The sequence below is a fragment of the Pygocentrus nattereri genome, chromosome 3 (genome assembly GCF_015220715.1).
Source record: "Pygocentrus nattereri isolate fPygNat1 chromosome 3, fPygNat1.pri, whole genome shotgun sequence".
NCBI lineage: Eukaryota > Metazoa > Chordata > Actinopteri > Characiformes > Serrasalmidae > Pygocentrus > Pygocentrus nattereri.
In genome coordinates this window covers 20,031,691-20,054,947 of record NC_051213.1, presented here as the reverse complement: position 1 = coordinate 20,054,947, position 23,257 = coordinate 20,031,691, and the positions used below count along the sequence as shown (strand labels likewise).

The following is a 23,257-nucleotide window of genomic DNA, read 5'->3' as shown; positions in this document are numbered from 1 at the left end:
TCAGTGGCAAGCACAACTTCGTGACAGGCCGTGGGCTCATCTCTGCTGCTCTGATTGATTAAAAGAGCAATCCGACCCAACTCTGCCAGGAGTGCGATTACTTTTCTGTGCCACTAGCATGAGGTGCTGGCCTGTGCGCCTCCAAAATGACGCCAGTGCATCAATATACTAAACTCAGCAGAGTGGGCTGCATACAAACCACAAACTGGCACCATGGTCAGCTCCCTGACAGATGAAACGCACAAGTATCAGCTGAAAACAATGGCTGATGAAAATCAGCAAGGCATGTGTTAATTAGGGACTTCAGAACATGTCCAGTCTTGTTGGCTCTTTCTAAACTAAATATTTGGGTTCTAAATGAAATACCCAACAAAGAAAGCATTTAATAATTGCCATCTTAAATGTGTAAACATGATGAGGCAAATGCAGTTTGCAAGTGAGCCCCCCACTCCCTCCACCAACCATGTGAACCACATGTAGGACTGAAAAACAGCACAAGCGGCCTTGGTGATTAGCAACGACATGCAAGCCTTTTCAGTGACCAAACATTTCCATAATATTCCATTTGCATTTTATTTTGGAGCAATCTCCTGTCAATGTTCCAGACGTCTACTGAGCGAGCAGCCCTGGAGTGGCACCAAGGTCTGCCAGAGGAGTCATACCTCTTTGTTTAAATGCTGTATTGCTGTGGGTTTTTTAATGAACTCTAATGGCGATCCAGGAGGATTTTAATTAATCTACACGCACACACAAAAGGGCCCCACATTTAGCGCTTTCAGAAGTGCGGCTGGATATTAAAATAAGACATCTGACAGGACTGCAGAAAAATGGAGGATTTAATTGCTCCAGAGATGGCAATTATTATGAGATTTAGAAAGCCATTTTCAATGGCAGACAGGAGTCATTTAGTCCCGGTCCTAAGTGCAGTGGGGAGCCGAAGGTCACGTCACTGTTGTCATTACTTCCTGAATAAAGATGCTAATGAAAGGCTTGACTTACTTCCCTCTGCTCTCCATAAAGGTTGCATTAGAGTCGCCCAGCACGGAGTCCAGGCCATCTTTGCTCATATTAACTCCCAGAGAGCCTTGCAATGTGCACAAGTGCTAAACATCTCCCATCATCCGCTGTGTAACCAACACCATTACACTCCCTAATGAACCTGACTGTAAAGGTGAGAGACCATGTGCAAATGTTTTAAATGGCGTGCATAAAATTGTATTTATAAGGGCACACTTTCACTGCAGGCTGTGTAAGAAGGAGCTCAAAGCCTTTGTTGTTAGATTACAAAATTGGGAAGTCATTTTGAAATCAAATGCAGCAGTTTATACTCTAATAAACATAATTAATAGAACTGAATTCTACAAATAAGGTGTGACAATTGCTTAGTCTAAAATTTTAGCAATGGTAAAAGACAATCTTGAATGTTTTGATACCTTTGGAACTCTTGTGCTTGATTTGAAACTGCACGTTTTTCAAAATACACGTTCATGCATCATACTGGACAGTTTGCTTCAATCAGAATAACCTGCATCTCCACTGCTTCTGGATACAATAATACTGATTACGTGTGTCTCATTTTTGTGTATACATCTATGAAGCGTCAACATTAGCAGCTGGAAATTTAAATTGAGGATCTCACCTTTTTTTGTCTGATTTATTCAGAATTCTAATCCTTTTCTTGCCTCACGCCTCCTGAGTATTTACTTTTTAGGTTGAATTCTCAACAACGATGATGTGCAAAAAAGACTATTCTAATAGATTAACAGACCAGCTTTACTCTGTAAATTCATGTCAAATTTTTATAGGGTCCCTGTTCCATGCACAGACAGTATAAATATAGTAGTAATGTCGAGGCATGGAAACGAACATATCTTGCTTTTAATCAAGCTGTCAGTTCGCGCTAAATTTATAAGCATACCTGATACCACTAGCCTATGTGATGTCAGGTTATGTGTGAAACCCGGCTTTTAGTACCACATTATTATTTTGTATTAATAGGTTGTAGTCTTACTTTTGTTCTCTTCATTATCAGTACATAATAGTGTGGGCTGTAATCTGCCGTGCAAAAAAATAGAGATTTCTCTGCAACCAAAAGATGTTGGTTAAGCAGCTGGTAAAATGTCTGCACTTGAAGTGTTATCCGGCACTCAAGAGTGCACTTTTAATTGTATACATAAATGTCCTACTCCTTACTAAAACTGATCCAGAATACATGTACAGATTGTTATCTTACAAAAATGGAGCTGTTCATAGACTCTGCATATATTATCAGATCTTTCTTGCAACCATGCTGGTTGGACCACTGTGGAGCGTATTCACCCCTCTTTCTTTTTAATGACTCTGGCCTGAGTTGCTTTGTATTGCATCAAAGAATATCCCTACTGCACTTAGAGCTACTAACAGACCTTTGCATTGTAGCTGGAGGCTTTTTGATGTAGCACAAATGCAAGGCTGACTTTGACTTTTCTTCAAATTATTATTCAGCTAAAACAATATTATGTCTATTTTAAAATATTATTATTTTATTATTATTGCTGTGATTCAATCAAAAGCTTTCTTGATTTTGAGTGGTCTATTCTTAAAAGCTCCCAACTGATGACAGACACGGCTCAGGTTCAAATAAAGGAGCATTACTCATTTTTGCTGTCTAAATGTGTTATAGCACCAGTTAGAACTTTCGCTGTTTCCCTAAGACCCATGATGAGTCTTGACAAAAACGTTTTCTGCTTTCTTTTATTGGCAAAAATATACTTTCATGACAGTCTGCCAGTTCAAAATCTCCCCTATGTATAAGTTTTGTCATAACCACTATACCAGTGTTCCTCAAATAAGCGCAAATAACACAACATAGAATCATAGAACACCGACAACGCTAACGTTATCCCACTTAGCTGAGTGGCTAGTTCACAGATTTGTCAGTCACGTTTAACATAAAAATGAAAACATAGCAGTCCCTCAATCACCTCCTGCTGTCTAGTCTGTCACATCTAGTAGTTCATTTTGTTTTCAAATGTTGACATAAAGGAATGGCTGGTTCTCTGGGCCTAAAACGGACACTAGATCAATGGCCACAATTCTGTTTCCTCTCATACCGCCTGACAAGCTGCCTAACCCGGTCAGCTTCGTGTGACGATGCCTCGGTCAGGACCTTGGGCATGAAACAAGCTGTTGACCAGCTGCTAGCGAAGCATGAATGATTGTAATATTTTCCAAATTTCACCAGTGTCTGATGGCCCGAGACACAAGTGTACAAACATACATATGAGACATGACCTGAGAAATTCAACAAAGCTAAAGCTGGCTTTAAAATTTCTTGTTTAAATTTCCCATTTCAGTGTTTCTGCTATATGTATTTCAGAATTTAATGAAATGTCATGAAGTTGCAATTACAAAGCTCTGCAGGGGGCTTTTAATTTGAAATGAAAGTTCCATGAAGTGGACGTATTTTGTGCAAACAGTCAGAGCGCAGTTGGGCCGAAGTGCCGACTGAAATGGTCATCAGTGAAGCGGACTATTCAGACAGTTTTAGCAAGCTGTATTAAGTGAACTGGCCAACATAGCACACCGTGAGGAGGTTGGGTTGACTTATTTTGCAATGTTATGTTCAGTGTTACATTGTGTGGACAGATGTGGTCTGAACTATGAAAAAAGTGGGGCAAAAGGAACTGTTTATCTGTTTTATACTGTGTAAACCTGACTACTCGAAAGGTTCTGCCCTGCTACTGCTGCTAAAAAAACAATCTTAGAGCAAATCCTACCCCCTACCTTACAGCCTGTAGGAGCATTAACATTCAGGATCGTGTACATTCAGTGCGCTACACTGAGGCAAGTGTAGAGGACAAAGGCTCAAATATGAGTGAGTGAAACTGAGTGACTGGTTTTAGAGTGTCAGAACAACAAAACATTTCTCATTATTAAAGTTGCAATAAGAGCTTTGTTTCTGCTCTGCCTCTTCTCACAAAACGTAGAGATAGCGTGCAGGTAGTGGGAGAAGGGGCAAAGTTTAGGAACAAGAAACAAGGTGTAATAATGCATATTCATATTTTATTTTTAATGACCTTGAAGGTTTAGGAATCATTTTAGTAGTTTCTGCGCATAATAACAATACATTAAAATTTGTAACAGTTTATTATTCAACAAAAATTACTAGTTTTTTTTTAGATATTTATTTATGCCTTTGCCTATAAGGGCTTCATATACACTACACTACTAAAAGTCAGGGATATTTGGCTTTCAGGTGATATTTCAGGATGAACCTAAAATGCACTCTAACCTTTACAGGTGAACTTAATGTGACCTTCTCTAAACTTCTGAGCGCACATGTCCAACTCTTCAATGTTTCAGTACTATTTGCACACTTCCTGTTCTCTAACAAGGAGCTTAACAGCAAGGAGGTGGTGGTGGTGTTACAATGTGGGCAGGTGTGTGTAGTCAATACAGAACTGCCCTACACTTTGTGAATGGTACAGTGACAAGCCCATACTACTTGAATAACAACATTAATCCAGTCATTGTGCCTCTGCATGAACAACACAGGCCTAATATCATCTTCATGGACGACAATGCTCCAGCTCATCAAGGTCGCATCATTAGGGAACAGTTGCTGAAGACTGGGGTACCTCAAATGAAGTGGCCTGCAATTTCTCCAGACCTGAATCCCATAGAAAACCTAATTTCATGATATAATCCCGAAAAGCCAAATATCCCTAACGTTTTGTGAGTAGTGTGTGTGTGTGTGTGTGTCTGCATATATATATATATATATATATATATATATATATATATATATATATATATATATATATATATATATACACTGTGAATACATTTTTTGGCAACACTGCACCCTACTGTATTATAATATTTAAAGGCATTATCATGATACACAATATGCAATAGGCATCACAATATCAAATTTTTCTAAGGTTTGATAAATTGTAGCAGATAATAAAAACATTAATTAATTAAACCAATTTTAAAATACTATCAAAATAAGTATAATGATTTTTTTCAACATTTCACACACTGTGCTGAAATAAATCCAGTTAAACATTCTCACTTTGTAATGAAAAATAATGGTAAACACAGAAAAGCATATTGTGATGCAGTTTATCATGATAATGATGAATATCGTCACATTGCCCACCCCTAACCACAACCTAATTGATGAAAGCACACATTCAGTTTCTTGTGATATGATTGTGAAACCTAACAACGTCTTAAATGACAATGGTCAGTTTGAATTACTGCGATCTACTCAAATAACTAGTCTAATGAAGAGACCAATATGTGGCAGAAAAAGTAAAACAGAGGGCAACTTTTCACAAAGACCCACAAACAGATTACGAGATCATTTTATTTGAATCAAATGTTGTTGCTGTCTTTGCCTAGTTAATGGTTTTCTGGAGTTTTTAACCAAGATTTTAACTAGTATTTGAATGATATTCTAAGGCAAAGTTCTCAGATTATTTATAACTACTCCTAAGTTTTAATTTTATATTACTAACTTGCTCATGCTAGATGCCAGTCAAAAAAACAGTACAACCAGTACATTTACAAAACCTTGTCCAACAGTTCATCATCTAGATCATTTCTACATAAGCTCTTGGCAAGCAAGCATGACCACATGTCCTGATTGACAATCTCAGTCAACAGCATGTGGTGAAAGGGTCATGTGTATTGGAACGTAAAGGTAAAGGTAAAGGTCTCTTGTTAATTTTTAACTCTTTAGCAATAGTTTACTGACGTTCATTTTACAGTGATACACATTCCACCAATGGCCACAGTGCAGTCCAGCCATGCTCTGCTCAAGCACGTTCACACTCTCAGCTCTTCCTGTAGTTAAGCAGCTACATTTACTCGCAAAGGTAGGCTGGCTTAGACCCACTCCTCCAATTCTCAGAAGACAGAGAAGGAAAGAACATGTGACACTCACGTGTCTGGAATAGTTATGAAATGCTTTAATGTGCAAACTGACAGTCCGGAAATCTGCATTAGCACAACATAATAAGAACAGCAGCTCACTTGGGAGGAGCTATATCTCTACCAGTTTAATAACAAAATGTTAGCTTATATAGGTTATGTGTACTGATTATGTAAAAATAACTACGGTTGTAACACTGTCAGTAATCAGCGTTAATACTTACTGTATCAGGCTATTAAAGCGTTAGCTCATAATGGCATAGCCTAAAACACGTTACTCGGATTTTACCGAGCATCATAACGGCTTGGCATAGCTCTTCATGTAAACACATACTTTCTTTAAAAGTGTCTTTTCTTCGAAAAACTGAGAAAAAATACCGGCCACAGCCTGCAGTAAAGGCAAATCCAGACGTCAGAACTAAACAAGTCAACTGTGACAGCAGTGTTTACCAACGCTGACGTTTCTCACAACACACAGCGGCTAACTTTTACCCAACCGGCTAACTTTCCACGAAGAAGGACGAAGTTAAGGACGCGGTAGGTAACGAGCACTGAGCCTGACATTAAAACGACAAATATGAACGTTAGTACACCACTAACTTACACCAGGTGCATGAAGAAGCGTTTCAGAAGAAGCAGTGGGTTGCAACGGTTATAGAACGTTACACAGGGCGTTTTTGAATCACAACAGCGACTAAAGGACAGCAGGTTATAAACGTACGTCAACACAACAATATAACTACGAAGAAGGCGAGGCTGAAATGGCTGCAGTGTTGTTATTGTTGTTGTTTGTGGAGCAGGGATAGAGGATAAAGGATAGAGGAGTGTTTCTACCTCGATATCTGGCAGGTCCTTGCTCAGCATTCTAGCCATTTTCTTTTTGCGCGGAACCAAAACACAGAGACGCTTTTATTTTCGTTTGGAGAGGCTACAACCGCGACGACGACGACAGCGACAGCGAGCCGTGTGTGTAGAGTCCAGTGACCTGTTGGATATCCCGCAGCCTGAAGAGCTGCAGCGGTCCGGGGAGGCTGATCCACACACACACACACACCTCTCACATTCACTCTCACACACACCCCTCACACCCACACACACACATCTCTGTGCACGAGTGCTTTTCACTTACTTCCTTGAAACTCTAGCTTTCGGGGGACAAGCTGACTGGAAATTAACGCTAGCTAATTCATGCGCAGGGGAACGTGCTGTGGGAGCAAAGTGATGGTGGGATAAGGGGCTAGAAAAGGAGGAGAGCACAAAGGGCAGGGAAACTTTGGGGTGTTACATATGAGACTGTCCACTCTGATTGTGGTCAGGATGACTGGATGCAGACTACTGTACTGGTTTCATTATGGATCACGGAGAATCTGATTCATTCTGCACATATTCACCCTGTCAAAAATCAAACTATTGAAAGTTTGTATTGGTTCCTGGTGGTGTCTGATAGTCACTAATGGTGTCTGTGTTTTTCTGATGGGTTGATATGGTAACCAATAAGACAGTTCCCATTAGAAAGCAAAGCCATCAGGTTTTAATCTTTTTGGCTCTGGTGGTCTTTATTCAACATACATTCTAGTAACATTAGTCTATACATGCTTCTGTACTTTACTTGGAAAACATGTAATACTGGTCATTCCTGTCAGCAGAGCTTCTGTGGACTGGTGGTTGCAAAAGTTGCTGCAGATGCTGCCTTTTCTTTTCTGAACCCAGTGTTGAAACCCATATCAACCAGTACTGATGACAATCCAATAATTCTCCTTTAAAACTACTAGGGATGCACAATGATATCAGTGAACTTGTTCTTTAGGTTGATTTTTTTTAAATGGTCCAATATACATCAAAAAGGCCTCAACTGTTATTATTATGTCAAGCTTGCAACAATAGAAGAACCATGTACATCTTAATCATTTATTTACTCATATATATATATATATATATATATATATATATATATATATATATATATATATATATATATATATATATATATATATATAATAAAATATTTGGAATTCAATATTTGGAATTTTAATATGATATTCTAAAATTAGGCTGTCGTGCTCAAATCGCTCAAAAACGGCTACCCCACAAGACAAAATACACAGTTAACATGAAATCCCAGTATTCAAAGCTAGATCTGTGACAGGATCAGATTGGATTGTTTTTGGGTTTTTTTTAACCCTATATCAATAGAGCATTTTTTCCTGATATCGTCTCGATGTTGATGTCAATATGCCATCTTTTTAAAAAATCACAAAGTTGGAAAAATTATTTTTTCATTTTATGCACAGCCTACAAAGTCTGCATATGTATGGAATTTAAAAGCACTAATAAAACCAGGAAGGGTCCAGACATGCAGGGAACATTCTCTGTTCTCAGCACATCAAGATTCTAAATCTGCTATAGAGAGAGAAAGAAAAAAAAGGAGGCAAATTCTGAAGACTCTCTGCTCAGCCACTGTCTCCCTAAAACATGTCTCACATTTCATGTTTTTCCCTTGCTTTAGTGTACACATAGCAAGAAAACTGAACACAGAAGTTGTGGAAAGATTTTAAAAGCAATCTGAGGAAAGTCTTAAATAACTGAGAAGTAAATAATAGGGACAGCCTGCAGAGAGAGAAGGCTAATCCAGATTTTCTCACAACAGCTCGCTACGTTTCTGTGTGAATTAACCATGTCAGCGGGGTTACGAGCTGCTGCGAGCTCTTTATGAGGAAAGAGCAAGAGCCCTTACTCACTGGCAGAAGAAGTCAGCATGGATGAAATATCAAAAGATTGAAATAAACAATATGCATTATGCCTAAATATGCATGCACTGCAAAGAAAAACATCTTAGCAATTTAAAACATTTTAAATCTAGTCAGTATATTTAAAATATATCACATTGAAGAACATTATTAGATTCTCCAACCTATTTCTGGACATTTCTAAGTAAATTTATCTTGAGAAATGGCCTTATTCTGTTGTCTGATAAATTTGCTTGATTCTGGACATATCCACTTATAACATATTATGTACCAAAAACAGTTGTAATTAATTTTTACATCATCATTTTCATCTTTGACTGAATCAGGCAGCTTCTTTTACTGTGCCTTTAAGACAGATGTGTATAAATTATCTCCATTCTGATTGGGTGCCCTATGTTGCGCCTAGCTCAAAAAACTAAAATATTCCTTATAAGGTCAGTGTAAGTGGACAGGGCCAGACTGCTATATTCTCTACATATGTAAATATGTTGCTTGAACAATGTTTGCATACTTCATCAAACTTATTTAAAAATATGCAAGGAAACTTCGGTTTACATGATATAGGCCTTTTAAATAATTGTATGGTATTCTTACAACAGTCTCCTAAAAAGAAATATTAGATATATTTATTAGATTTAAGATATTTTAATTTGACAAGATGTCACTCATACAATGTGGTGCTTAGTGTCACAGCTCAAAATGTATGCAAAGTTGATCACTGTGACCAAGCTAACTACATTAACCACAACTGTGGTAGCCTATGAAAGCGTATCAGTATCAAAATTAAAATGAAAATGTAATTTTTATTTTTTTGAGAAATAGCCTTTGGCAAATGGAGAAGTTTGCCTTTATATTTCACTCTCATGTATACAATGTTGAGCTCAAAATGAAATTTAATATTGTGATTTTAAATTGCGATTTGGTATACTAGTATTGACATTTCCTTTATGAAGAAATGTAGATGTTTTATGAGTAGCTTTATTTACATGAAAATATATTTCCAGAACTGCATATTTGTGCTTAACGTGATTATGCAATAATTGTGTCAAAATGATCATTAAAATGTAATTTATCGACATGTACTTTCACTTTCTAATAATGCGTTTATTTTACATTATCAGAGAGAGTACCATGCTAGAAAGAGGGCAGAATTCAAGTGTAAAATGACATCCCAACCTGTCAATCATCCCTTCATGGTGGGGCCAACAATACACTCAGTGGAAAAGGCTTTACCTAAAAAACATGGCAGTTGAAGAGTTTACAGCTACTCTTGCATAAGCAGATGAGGTGAAGAATAGATGTCCAACCATTTGTGATACTTTATGGCTTAAGTACATGACCCCATGAGAAAGTGTTTAATGAACATTTTCTGCTTTATCTTTCTGGTTAATTCAAATGGGGCTGAACTTCTCACCAGCTTCTTTTTCTAAATTTCCAGAAATTGTCTTTATTGCCTCAATGCACCCAAATGTTACAGCAGCACCGTTTAAGGTGGAATGGAAAATTTGAAAAATAAACTAACTTGTCCAACATGCCTCATTTCATAAACTGAGCACACTGGCTGAAAGTGAAGCTGGACATAGAGATTCCAGTTTGTGCCATGCAGGGACATCTAGAGTGAACATCAGAGGTGGATGTATTCAAATGTTAATACGTTACATGGAAGGCTGCAGAATTAAGCTAGCTAAAAGCCATTGTTAATGCTAGCTAACGCTACATTCCCAAACAAAGCTCAATGCTGAATTTACCAGCTGGGTAACATGATCCAGCTCACTGTGTCACACACAAATTCCAGCGATTTCTGTAATACTAATCTTAAAAACAGCAAAAACATAGTATTAGAGACGCTTTAGTTAAATACAATTCAAATCTGACACAGTACATTGACTGATGGCAACTCACCCACTGTGACCAGCAGGTTGTGTGATTTACACATGTCTATGTGTACCAGTACAATTACAACTAAATCATTTTTGGTAACAGATAAAGTGGAACAGAGCAAAATATCCACATGTAATGCTCACTAGGTAAGTTAGAAAATAGCCCTCCATGCTGGATTAATCGCTATCTGCCACAGCTGTAGCCTGCGGTTGCTTCTTCCCTTATGGGATGATTGACAGGTTGAGAAGTCCATGACAATGAAAATGCAATGCAGTCGTTTTTTCAAAGGTATTTTGCCACAGAATGAGCTCAGTAGCAGTGAGAATATGTAATGACAAAAAGGACAGTTGCTGTTTCCTACTTACAGTTTAATTTTGCCATCTTTATTTAGCTTGTTAATAAAATTTAAATGCTTTATTACAGAGTAAAATGCATGTAAGATAAATTACATTTCAACACAATTTTGACAAAATTATTGCATAATCACTAACTATAAATATGCAGTTCTGGAAATGCATTTTAATTTAAATAAAGCTACTCATAAGCATCTAAATCTCTGTGTATATGAAATGTCAATACTAGTATACCAAATATCAAATTAAAATCACAGTTTTGCATAAATACATTGCATAAATGACTGGAAACATGTAAATATATTTCAGTTTTACATATTGCATCTTCATTTTCATTTTGATAGTGATATGCTTCCGTAGTAGCTTCCTCATCAGTCCACATCAGATGCATTACAAGCAATTGGAGAAAATGATGTATAAAGCAATTTATTTGTTACTTTTTCTTTTGTTTGAACTAACAGCAGTCATTTCTTTAAAGAAACACTAACACTAGAATCAGTTAAATAAACAATATTTTGTGTTTGTGTGTGAGAAAATTAGCTTAACCCTTTCAAAGAAAGTGTTCAGGCATCATTACATTAGTATTAAATTAATCAGATGTGCTGCTTACAGAATTTAACAGATCTGTGCAATAGCTGGAGTGCAGCAAGAAGTCAAGAACCAAACCTATATTCCTCTAACTGTATTCTACTAAACAAGATATTAATAACTTCTGGCTGTATTTAGCAGGGGTTAAACATTTCACATCTTTTGTAGCATAACATACGAGTGTCTCAGTAAATTTTTTGTCAACATGACAAAAATAAGAGGATCCTGAAAATGCTAATATGTTAACGTTTCAAACTGAGGTTTATTACAACATTAAACATCATAAGTGCAATATTTGAGACTTCAGAGCTGCACAGTGGAGGTTTATGGGATCCATTCAGACTACAGCATATATTAAACGAAAGCTATCATTTTTAATACCCTGAACTAATGTGCTAATACATTAGCACCAAGCCAATATACTAGCCACAATACAATGCTACAGTACAATATGTTACAATGAAATTATTGACATTGTGTTGTTAATTCCCTACTATGTTTGTTTTTGTAAAGTTATATAGTGCTCTTACTGGCAAAAACACTCTAAATGTTGAAATAAATTGTTTTAAAGTTTTTTATGGCTACCTAGGACTTTCTCATAGTACACAGTACACCCTTTAATCTCTAAAAGTGATTGAATAGGTAGTTTCAGTGGTCTGTTTGCTAGGGAGTGTCTTTGGGAAGTGCCAGAATTCAAACTGGTATGTGCAACAGCTGTGCAGATGCATTTCATCACCCATTTATCTTGCAGGGTTTTTTTTTTAAAGTCCATTTCATCAATATCTTTGTGAGTGGTGGCTTCTTCCACAGTGTCCTCTTTACTTGGCAAATATTTAAAACATTGAAAATTCTTATTGGCAGTGATTGTGTGGTCTAGCACAAAAAGCACAATGCATTGATCTCCTTTGCATTGAAGCATCCTCAAGTCCAATACTGTCTCATTCTTAAGCAGCTCCTGTAATGCACGTTGTAAAGAGTGTTGATTACAACTCACAAGTCGAGCCTGAATGTGCAGAGATAACAATAACAGATAAATTACATGATACATTTTACTGTTCGAACAAAGGACTTCAGTTCATTCAGTCCAAGATGTCCGTGCTTAGAAGCAGTACATACTTTCTGCTGTCTTTTCAGAACAAGTCAGAGCATTTGAGTTAGCAGTGTCCTAACAACTTTATGAGTGATGTGGCAATAAAGTATTGAATTTGAACTTATTTAAACCATATATGCAAGTAACCTATTTCACCCATGCATGCACTTATGGTCATTCACAAACCTTAAGTATTCACAGCGAGCATCCAAAGTAATTGAGCAACACTGTTGATTGGCCAAGTATTTTACTGATTTTGTTTATTCAGTTCTGAGATTGCTGCAGCACTTTATTTCCATGTAGGAAATTGTGAATTGTTGAAATTTTGAAAGCTTGTAGTTTCATACATTTTGCATCTCTGACCTGATTTAACCTATTTTCATCCATTTAATTCCCATTGTTTGAGTAAAGTTTCCTTCTTGTTCTCTGGCAGTGAATGACTTGGCATTTTAGAAAGGACTGATGTTTTTTCCCTGTCCAATGTTAAGACATGGGTCAGAAATCGATTAATTCATATTAAATCCCCCACCCACTACAAGCTTCCCAGAGACACACTCTTAGGTCCTGGTCCTGCTGCTTTTTTGATGACGCAGCATAAATTTAGCACATGAGGCCTGTCAATCTGTGTGTACAGCCTCGGGGTGTGTGCTGCCAGTTCAGTCCTGATTTACAAAGACCGGTATCTCTAACTTGTGTTTATTTAACCTTTAGTGGTGGTACACATCCTTAGTCTATGGAAATCAGTATGTTTTCTGAGCAAAAAACGTGACAGGCTGCATAGAAGTCACCAAGTGTCAGTCAGCCAAATATGGTAATGAGAATGTTTAATTATTATTATCAGTCAGATTAGAATTATAGCTGATAACTAATGGCTTGCCACCTCTTTAATAAAACTTCTAAAATTACATTCATATACTGTTGTAAGTTGCTGTGGAAAAGATGAAGATCATCTGTTAAATTTCAATGTAAAGTTTATAATAGTCCAGACCAAGACCTGGACACAAGTCTGAGTCAAGACCAAGACCATAAAAAAAAACAATTATATTCACAACAAGTAGCGTAAAATGAATGAGTCAGTGATGAGCAGTGCAGGACAGCAGAGGAAACAGTATCTGATTTTCAATTTTTAAATTGTCTAAAAAAATTTAAAAAAGAATCAGAATCATGTTTCATTATGTAAATTATGTCTCAGTCATGTTTCTCAATATGTAAAACATGAACACATTATGTCACAGTATGCATTTCCGAGCACATTGTGGATATTGTCAGTACTGAAACTGATTAACTGCATGCTAATTACAAAGAAAGCAGATTTAGTCCTGTTTAATTGGATTCAGTGTAGTACAGTTTGTGAAACTGTGAATCACTGTAGCCGTAGGTTTTGACAGTACAGTCATATGCAAAACTTTGAACGCCACTGGTGAAATTATATGCTTTGTTGATTTTCTAAGTGAAAATAAGTTAACACATCCTGTTCAGAGAACACACTCAATTTTCCTGCAAATGTTAGAGCACAATTTCTGTTTATTTGCTGAGTTTAACATATTGGGGAAAAAAAAAAAAAATAAAATATATATATATATATATATATATATATATAAAATGTGTCAGAATTTCTGTATGCCATAATTCCATGTTAAGATGTTGAATTCAGCAGTAATGTGCAGAAGTGTAGAGAATATCTGTCACGATTGGCCCCTCCCAGTCCTGTCCATGTGTTCTGTTTTGGTTTAGCCCATGTGTATTTGTTTTGGTTTTTCTAGTCCTGCCCCCTCGTTTTGTGACTCCGCCCCTGATTGTTTTCACCTGTCCCTCATTGTCCCTTTGCTACTTAAGCCCTGTGTTTGCACTTTGTCTTTGCTGGTCTTTGTATTGGTCTTCGTCTGGTGTATTGGTCTATGTTTGATGTTTGTTTGAATCTCTGCTGTGTTGTTTGAACCTGTTTATAGTTTGAATGTCATGTCTGCCAAACGATCTGTCCGTATTGGCTCTACGACCCTGGACCGTCTTGACCCTGACTTTGGATTTGCCCTCAATAAAAGTCGCTTACCTCCGCACATGCATCCGCTATCTCGCTCTCCGTTACAATATCTAAACTTCTTTTCACTTAGAAAATCAAACATTTGTATTTGACCAGGCTCACCCAAACTTTGCATACAGTTGTATTTTTTTAAATGTGGCACTTTCTACTGAATAGATAGCATTTAGTTTCTTGTTTCTTGTCAAACTGATTACAACTGCTGCTTGGTTTAATAATAGAAATGTTATTGGAATGGCTTAGCAGTTTTCAAAGATTTAAATGATTGAATATTGATATTCAAATATTATTAAATATTTGTTGCATTTGTTTCCATGCTGGGTGACACAGTGGTGCAGGGGGTAGCACTGTCACCTCACCGCAAGAAAGGGCCTGGTTTGATTCCCGGAGAACCAGGGTCCTTTCTTTGTGGAGTTGTTCTCCCCATGTCCTCCAAGTCCCATTAGTCAATAGATTAGCCATATCTTTATACATCTATATATGGAGATTACAGCTGTTGTACCTCTGTTGTAGAAGTACATATCCTTTATCTGTCTTAATGGGATCATGCATAAATGGATTTACCAAATTGAGTCTAATTGTGTTTACATGCATCTGGAATGAAATTCAAATAAAGAAAATAAAGATTTTGTTCACAGCAAGTAGTTTCCCCCAGATATATGAGCGCTGAACAAATTAAATAAATGAATGACTACATCATTAATCTTTTTTGATGAAGTATAATATCGGCACAGGTTTAGGTTTTACCTTTATTATAAAAATATCTTTTGATATCCATTTTGTGTTTTGTGGTTTCAAGGCATAGAGGTCACTTACTGTAAAGTATGTACCTTTTTTGTGTAGTTGTAAATGAATGGGAATGTAAATATTAGGAAATCCTATAAAAATGACAGTACATTTATACCATTGATACAGTAATCCAACGTGCTTTATTTCTTCAGCCTAAAAGTGTAGCGTGTGAAATAAAACACATGACATGACATTGTATTTAAAACAATTACCCTCAAATAGGATTTATGTTATATGTGAGCATGCCAAATCCAATTCCCCAATGTCCATTTCACATGTTGAGAATAATCTCCACCTTAATGTGATTATTCCCTTTTTTAGATTGCATTTCACTGGGTCACTGAAGTTCTCTGCATATTTTTAAATAATTTCCCGTTATTACTTGGAAATGGGAACATTTCTAATCAGGTCATACAAATTTCATTACATTGCATATTTCATGACTTCATCAAACTAATTGAGTCATTTATCTAGCTTTTTTAATAGTCTACATGTTTAATACCCGTCTCTGAATTTTGCCATGTGCAACGAGCACCCATCTATCCTCTGAACAGTATTTTCACAGTCTTGAGTTCAAAGATTGAGATTGTAGCATTACTTTCCAACTGCTGTGCTGGAGAAATGAGTTAGGAAGAATTAGAAAGCAGCTTTTCTCATGTGTCACTTCACAATCTGGCTGCTCTTTTCTGCAGTACTACTCAGAACTGTGAAAACGACCAAGTCGTCTGCTTATGTTGATGAGTATTTGCTAATGCCGGTCTAACCTTGTAGTGGTAAAGATGACTTTGCACCTCGGGCTACTAAAAGTGGATGTTATCACAAAAATATAAGATTATGGTACTTGTAGGCATCTTCATGATCACAGTGGTTTGTTTCTCTGAGACTTGTGAACAGATGAAACAGACACAGTGCACCAGCAAAACAGTAATGCTACATTTTAAAACAGGCTATAAAAACAACTTAAAAATGACAGTATGTAGGTTACAGTGCACTGTAAAATAAAGAAAAATGATTGAAAATTCTGTTAAATTACAGTACATATTCTGTGTATATACAGAATTATTCCTTCACTTTATATACAGACCATTCAGTAATGTCAGTTTTATATGAGAAAAAAAAATCATATATGTTTCCTTCAACTGAAAAAAGAAAAATATTCCCTATCCCCCACTAGAATCCAACCAATATATTGGTTGGCTATTATTGGCAACCAATTTATCAATTTTTATTGGCAACCCACAGATTTTGTGATATCAACAAAGGTATTGTTGACAAAATACATTTTTTGTGGCTGTGGCATTCAAATATACAATATACTGACAGTAGAACAACGCCTTACAAGTAATACTGAGAGCCCAGGTAGCTACTGCGAAGCTTAACATCACCACCTGTTTACTTTTATCACCAAGACAAATTTTACTTGTAAAAAATTTAACACTAAACACCATCATGGCAAACAAAAACATCAAGTCCTACCTTTCAGCATGGAGATAACATGTTGTAACACAAAAAAGAAAGAAGAAATTGATGAAAAGTGAGAAAAAAAAGGTAATTAAGAAACTCAACTTCACAGAATTCTGGGTAACTCTGTCCTCAGTGATACATTAAGAACCGAGTACCTGAAGTAAAATCTCCATCTTTAAAAATAAAAAATCTAAGAGATTAACAGATTAATTAAAATGAAGTGTTTCTTTATTGTCTCCTTTCAGAATCTGCCCCTATATATGTGCCATGTACCACAACACATTCTTCTCCTTTAGCAGGAAATGCTTAACTAGTGTTAATTCACATTAGCTAACATAGCTAGCTGGCTTTAATACACTTGAGCTCCTTTCATGTCCGGTTTATGGGCAATTAACATTAACATTTAGTTAGCATTAACATTACTGGGAAATTAGATGAAAGTAGTTAATGTAGCTGCAAAATGTCAGAAGAAAAGAATCTGAAAATATATGGCTAATCTTATGCTGGCTTGTTCATGTTTGAATGCATCACCATGGCTGAAAAGTAGCTAGCTGCTCTAGGGGCAGTTTTTTTTCTCTAGTCTTATATGGTGCACTGTCCACCGCAGTAAGCAGTGGAGCAACAGGTAAAATACCCAGCATGCAACGCATGCTAGGAAATGCTGAAAAGTGACAGTGAAACACAGAAACAGAAGCATTTTGTTTAAATTGTAGAGGAATAACCGGTTAAAAAATGAGATTTTTTACTTGGGTGTGCACCATCCTGCAACAAACCATTGTTCACAGCGATGTGTAACTCAAATGAAGGCTGACACTTGGATGTTCCACTCTGAACATATGATAAATAGAAATGAAATGTGTTGAGTGGTAAGTTTGTCTGTTTTCATTTCTTTGTGCATTTCTTGTTTGTTATTATTTGCATTTTTAAAGCCAATAGTCTAATTGATGTCCCTTGTAGAAACCATGAAATGGTGATGTTAATCATCATTTTTATCACAATTTTACTTGTTTTCTCTTTTGGACAAAAATGCAATTTTGGCTGAAAATTTCCTAAATTCTCCTAAATTTAGCCTAAATTTTGGTGTGTGCCTATTTAGAAGACAAATAATAATAAATTAAATAACATGATATATTGACATTCCATCAGCTGCTTGCTGCCATGCAGATTATGCCATTACTGCTTGTTGTTGTTTCTAGCTTCTGTTGTTGTTTACATAGTCTGTCTTTTGAGATACTCAGAAAAGCCCACCCTTACATAATGGAGATACTTTTAGTTACTGTCAGTATTATTTTATTTTGCGAACAGGCACAAATAAGTAAAGCTAAAGTTTAAACTCATCTGGTCTGCTTTTAACTAGAGCATGATGCAATCAGAGCAAGTTCAAAATGTAGAGGTGCAAATTTGAAAGACATTCAAGCAATGTCTATAATGAAAAAAAAAGCACTTCAGTCAGCTTATATCATTAATGAAGTATTTGATATAGAAGTATTGGCTTAAAAAATACAATTAATAACAAACGTGAACTGAACAGAGAGATGAGAACAGGGCTACTTAACTGGAAGATAAACAACATTTAGACTTTTTGTTTTACAGAGCCTGCATGTTTCATTTCTATTTATCATGTGTTTAGTGTTAGACATCCAAGTGTCAGCCTTCATTAGAGTCACACACTGCTGTGAACAATGGTGTAGAGGCAGCACTCTGTCTTTGAACTGCAAAATAATGAGCATAAACATCATGGCCTATACTGCATACAGCATCCAACCCTGACTAAGGCACAGACACCGCTGACTGGAGGATGCTATGCGTAGGAATTGTTTCATTATATAACATAGGTTGTTAGATTATATGGAAGATAAAGTCTTTGGCTACATTGAGCCATGTGATAATTTGTGGAATTGACTAAATGCTAGTGAGTGACATAACCCCTTAATGCAAGTTCCTTAGAGAAATGTCCATTTTAAAACTGGTAAGACTGAATTGTTTTTTTCTTCTATCAATAATGGATGATATTTACTGGTAGACTATGGGTGGAAAATTGCCCAGGGATGCGGCTGCTTCCCCTCACTTCATTTGGCTGTGTGACAGGATCCATAACCCGCCCTGAATCCCATCAAATGATGGGGGATGAAGTGTCATCTTCTCTCTCGATGCCTTTGAGAAGTTTCACCTCTGCAGGGAACTGTCATCAACCTCCCCTTCCCTCTCTCTTTCTCTCTGTCTCTCTCTTTCACTCTCTCTCCTATCAAGTAGGCTGATCCAATCAGAGACTGGGTGAGCTGGCATGTCCGCAGCAGGTGAGCCGTTCCCCTTTGTGTCTCTGTGTGTTTGAGCCGCCTTTGTCCCGGCCCACCTGGGCAGCCTGTTCCCCTCTTGTGTATGGGTGAGTGTGTATGTCTTTGCTTCTTCTAACCCACCCCCAAAAAAGAAAAAAAAAAAAACATTGTATAGTTGGAGGAGCAGAAGATGTGACCTAGGAAATAAAGAGTTTAAAGTGTTATTGTTTTCCAAGAAATTATTTTCATATATTCTTGTTCAAACCTGAGTGAGGCAAAATAGCCTATACATCTTGATATGTCTGAAGAGTGGAATGCTTTATTATAATTATCGTAAACACAGAACATGCATTTTTTTTACACATTCGTTCATTATTAATGAATGTAATAAACCATTTTTGCCCATGTTATAGCATGCCAATGCCTTTCAAAGGTTATGAGACAAATTAGTTAGGCCCAAAGAGCAGAGTTATGTCATAGGACATGCAAACAATTTTGCATTTACATCTACCAGCCTTCAACAATACCTCCACATTCAGACTTACAAATCAATTATTATTTTCTTCTGGCTTATCAATCCTATTTTCTGGAATAATTGAGCTGTAATCTAATTGGTCCACTGACCCCTGACATAATTAAATGTTATCAAAGCGATCTGGCGGCGAGTGGCACGAGCAGATGTTGCGTTTCACTGGAGTAATCAGTCATCGATCTCCCGCCTTCGGTCCTTCACAATTACCTTGATTTGCTCAGTCCAGAGTGAGTGCCCCCTCGTCCTGAGTGAGTCCATGCCCCCCCGGCCTGGTCGATACCCACCTCCATCGGCCCTGTGAGCTTCTCTGTCTCATCAATGCCTTTGGTCAGGATCTGTGGGATAGCCCATGCTTGGGTGGATGGAGGCCAATCAGCACTCTTAGAGCCTGCAGGCACATCCTTAAGTTCACTCAGTCCATGAGGAACAGAATCTAGCGCACCTATGATTGGTCACTTTCTATTGCTGCCCTTCCACAGACCCCTTTTCTTTCTTCATGAGTGTCTTTCAAATCCCTGAACTGTCATAGCAGCTTTACCATTTAAGTTCAATGGCTTTCCATTCTGCACCGTGGACAATAGCGCTGGCTGCTAAGAGAATCAATAAGAAACCTTGAAGAATTCATGCCAGCTGATATGATGTAATCTCTCATTGTTACCTGGATAATATCTAGACTCTATGCCACAGCCTCAGCGCTCAGCTCCTTTGTGCTGTCTGTCTGTCTGTCTGTCTGTCTGCAGATTCTCTAGCATGTCTGTGTGGTTAGACGGAGGCCGCCTGATCTGCTGTTTCTCATCGGTTTCGTCAGCACAGCCGCACAAGCTGGATAATTAGATCAAACAATGGGATTAGAGCTCGTTACAAAATGAGTGCCTCCTCCATGCTTTGGAGCCATGTCCATGCCGCACTTTGCAAGAGTTCAACTCTAAGGACGCCAGGATGGCACTCCATCATTAATTTTGGTTGGCGCTCTAGCTGGCCACAGCAGGACATTCTCCTCCCGTCTTGCAGAGAATAAAGGGTGCAGGAATGGCTTGAAGTCCCGAAGTCAGGTGTATTCCTTTCTTCAGTGAAAAAAGCAAGCATCCCAGGTAATAAAGGACTCGTTTCAAAGCCAAGCCTTCAATTCTGCAATTTCAAAACTCAAGAAGCAGGCTAATAAGCATATTTTAATGTTAACACTTTTTCCACGAGTAGTTATTACCAGGAGCTTCTTTTTTGGCCTTGTGGCTGCAATACACACCAATAAGGTCAGACAAGATTTAATCGTGGGTTTAAATGTTTTATTTATAGACTCAAATATCATTACAGCAGTCTGCCAGGGACCCCACAGGCTGTTGGCAATAAAAATGGCATCTAATTAACAAAGAGCACAGTAACAAAAATCTAGATGGAGTTGATTCAACATTCACAGCGCATTGATATTTCACCACTTCACTTCAGGGGGTTTACTTTTCTTATACTTTTGCAGTATAATTCATGTTTTTGTCATGTTCTCTTGTTATTAAACCCAAACACCACACAGCAAGTACGAAAACAGAACATCATTATAGATGTAGGAAGTTCAGGCTATCACAGTAAGATACCTGCAAGGTCCATGGTTGTTACATGAACATGTTAATTATGTTAATATTGATTTCTGCAATAGGCCAAATGGTGGCATAATATTGGTGATTAGTTGAATATATAAATACGGCACTACCTACAATAAACATTTGCAATTTTAATGTATTTGTTCACATAGATGTACTGATATTCCTTTGTCTCTTGCTCTCTCTCTCTCTCTCTCTCTCTCTCTCTCTCTCTCTCTCACACACACACACACTCCCAATTCCAATACACAGCAGTCCAAAAGCTGCAGTATTTGGGGCTGCGGGGCGCTCTTGCCAAGGCAAACAGCACTCTGGTGCAGAACAACAGATTACCAGAGAGTGGAGTGTCCTGGCTGCTACCATGATGAAACTTCATGGAAATAACCTGCAACATTTGCACTTTGGGTGGAGCTGCAGAGCAAATGCATTTCCTCCCCTTTATCCAGCTGCCCTGCCTCAGATGCCTTACTGCATTGCTGGACAAAGAAAACACACATCACCACCCACCACCATTCCCCTCACTCCCACTCTGTCCTCTGGTGAACCCCACACACAGTGTATCAGAAAGACATCAGCTACTACTCATATGTTTGTGCACAGCCTCCCTCTGTCCGTTCCTCACAGCCGTCCTCACACCTCCACGTTATTCCCACTGTACCACAGAGACCAAAGAGGCATTAATTATAAATCAAGCAGCTCGGGCCGTTGCCAATAAGACGGCCGTCCCATGCAAATACTCTAAAATGAAGTGTTATTCTTAATTGCAGGTCACTGTGAAACTGATGTGTCAGCTGCCGTGGCTGCTAATTAATTCTGCTCACAAACGAAGCCGTCGACAGTCTCCATCTGCCGGTGTTTAACCTGGTAGAGAGTGAAGTGTCGTTTTGTCGTGCCCTCATTATGACAAAGCGCTCGCCTGTAATTATGACTTTTAATGGAACACGAAAGATGGTGCAACTTTTATGTACATGCACAAGGTTTAGTTTACTTGCGTCCCTCTGGAATTTGTTAAAGAACAGCCCATGGCCCGACTCTATTGAAAATGTAACTTTGCTCATTAAAAAATGACATTGAATAACATCTGAAGCATTAGGTGCATGAGAAAATCACCGGTAGAATTTCTTCCCCAAAAACAAGTCTTATATTTCTTCCCCATCTGAAGACTGTTGTCTATTGCCCTTCTCAAAGTATCATTAAAGGACCCCCTGAACAGGGGTGCCCAATCTTTTTGTCTTGGAGGGCCAAATGTTTTGCATGCCATGCTTTGGATAGAAATGCATTGGAACAACAACACTGGATTCTATGATGCACATTTTAATAGATTAAATAATCATTTTTGTACTGAGATGTGTGAATGTGAAGAACCTTTTTAAAATTTTAAAGAACCTCCAAATAATCTAAGTGCTCTGTACCACCTCAAATGTTTTTCCTAGATACATTCAACCAAGCCAACAAACTTTTGTTTTCAAGAGTGTACACAAAACTTTCTACATCTATATTATTATTATTATTTGTCCTAGTAAACACTTTTTTCCTTAGGCTTGGATTCATCTTTTGTGTGTTTGGCGGCTTCCATCTGTGCAGGCTGACCAGGCCTCCCTCACACCCAGAAAGCGATGATGATGTCAGCGTTGAACATCAAGATTAGCTGCCATAATGTCTCAGCCTGAGAGAACATGCTCATGCATCATCAATAATTCAACACTAAATAAGCTGCTTCCAAACTGCTGCCTGCTGAGCTGAGTCACCAAAGCTGCCTCATGGTGCACTGGACACCAGCTCTGGGAGGCCAGTGCAAGAGTGAGTGCTGGTGGCAGGGTGGTCAGAGAGAGTGTGTGTAGGCAGAGTTCACTCTCAATGAAGAGAGTCATGGTGGCACATGGAAGTTGACTGGGGCTCTCCACTTCCTCTCTGTGCACTTGCTGTGCTTCTCCATAGGCGTCAATGGCTGAGCCAGACAAGTGGCTGCACTTATGAGTCATATC

General features: G+C 37.8%; 1 protein-coding gene and 1 long non-coding RNA gene across 2 annotated transcripts in view; one reads left to right on the top strand and one right to left on the bottom strand.

The window, feature by feature from the left end:
• The window catches only part of dpyda.1 (dihydropyrimidine dehydrogenase a, tandem duplicate 1), a 166,847-nt gene extending 159,768 nt beyond the window's left edge, over positions 1-7,079 (bottom strand). Inside the window, exon 1 of the mRNA XM_017700381.2 lies at positions 6,757-7,079. Within this exon, the coding sequence (XP_017555870.2) occupies positions 6,757-6,795 (39 nt within the window). The 5' untranslated portion in view covers positions 6,796-7,079. The remainder of the gene's footprint in view (positions 1-6,756) is intronic.
• Positions 6,383-22,876, top strand: LOC108428974. The gene is made up of 4 exons (XR_005130097.1): positions 6,383-6,459; positions 19,126-19,255; positions 20,421-20,771; positions 22,812-22,876. It is a non-coding gene; the product is annotated as an uncharacterized LOC108428974 (long non-coding RNA).
• The last annotated feature ends 381 nt before the right edge of the window (positions 22,877-23,257 follow it).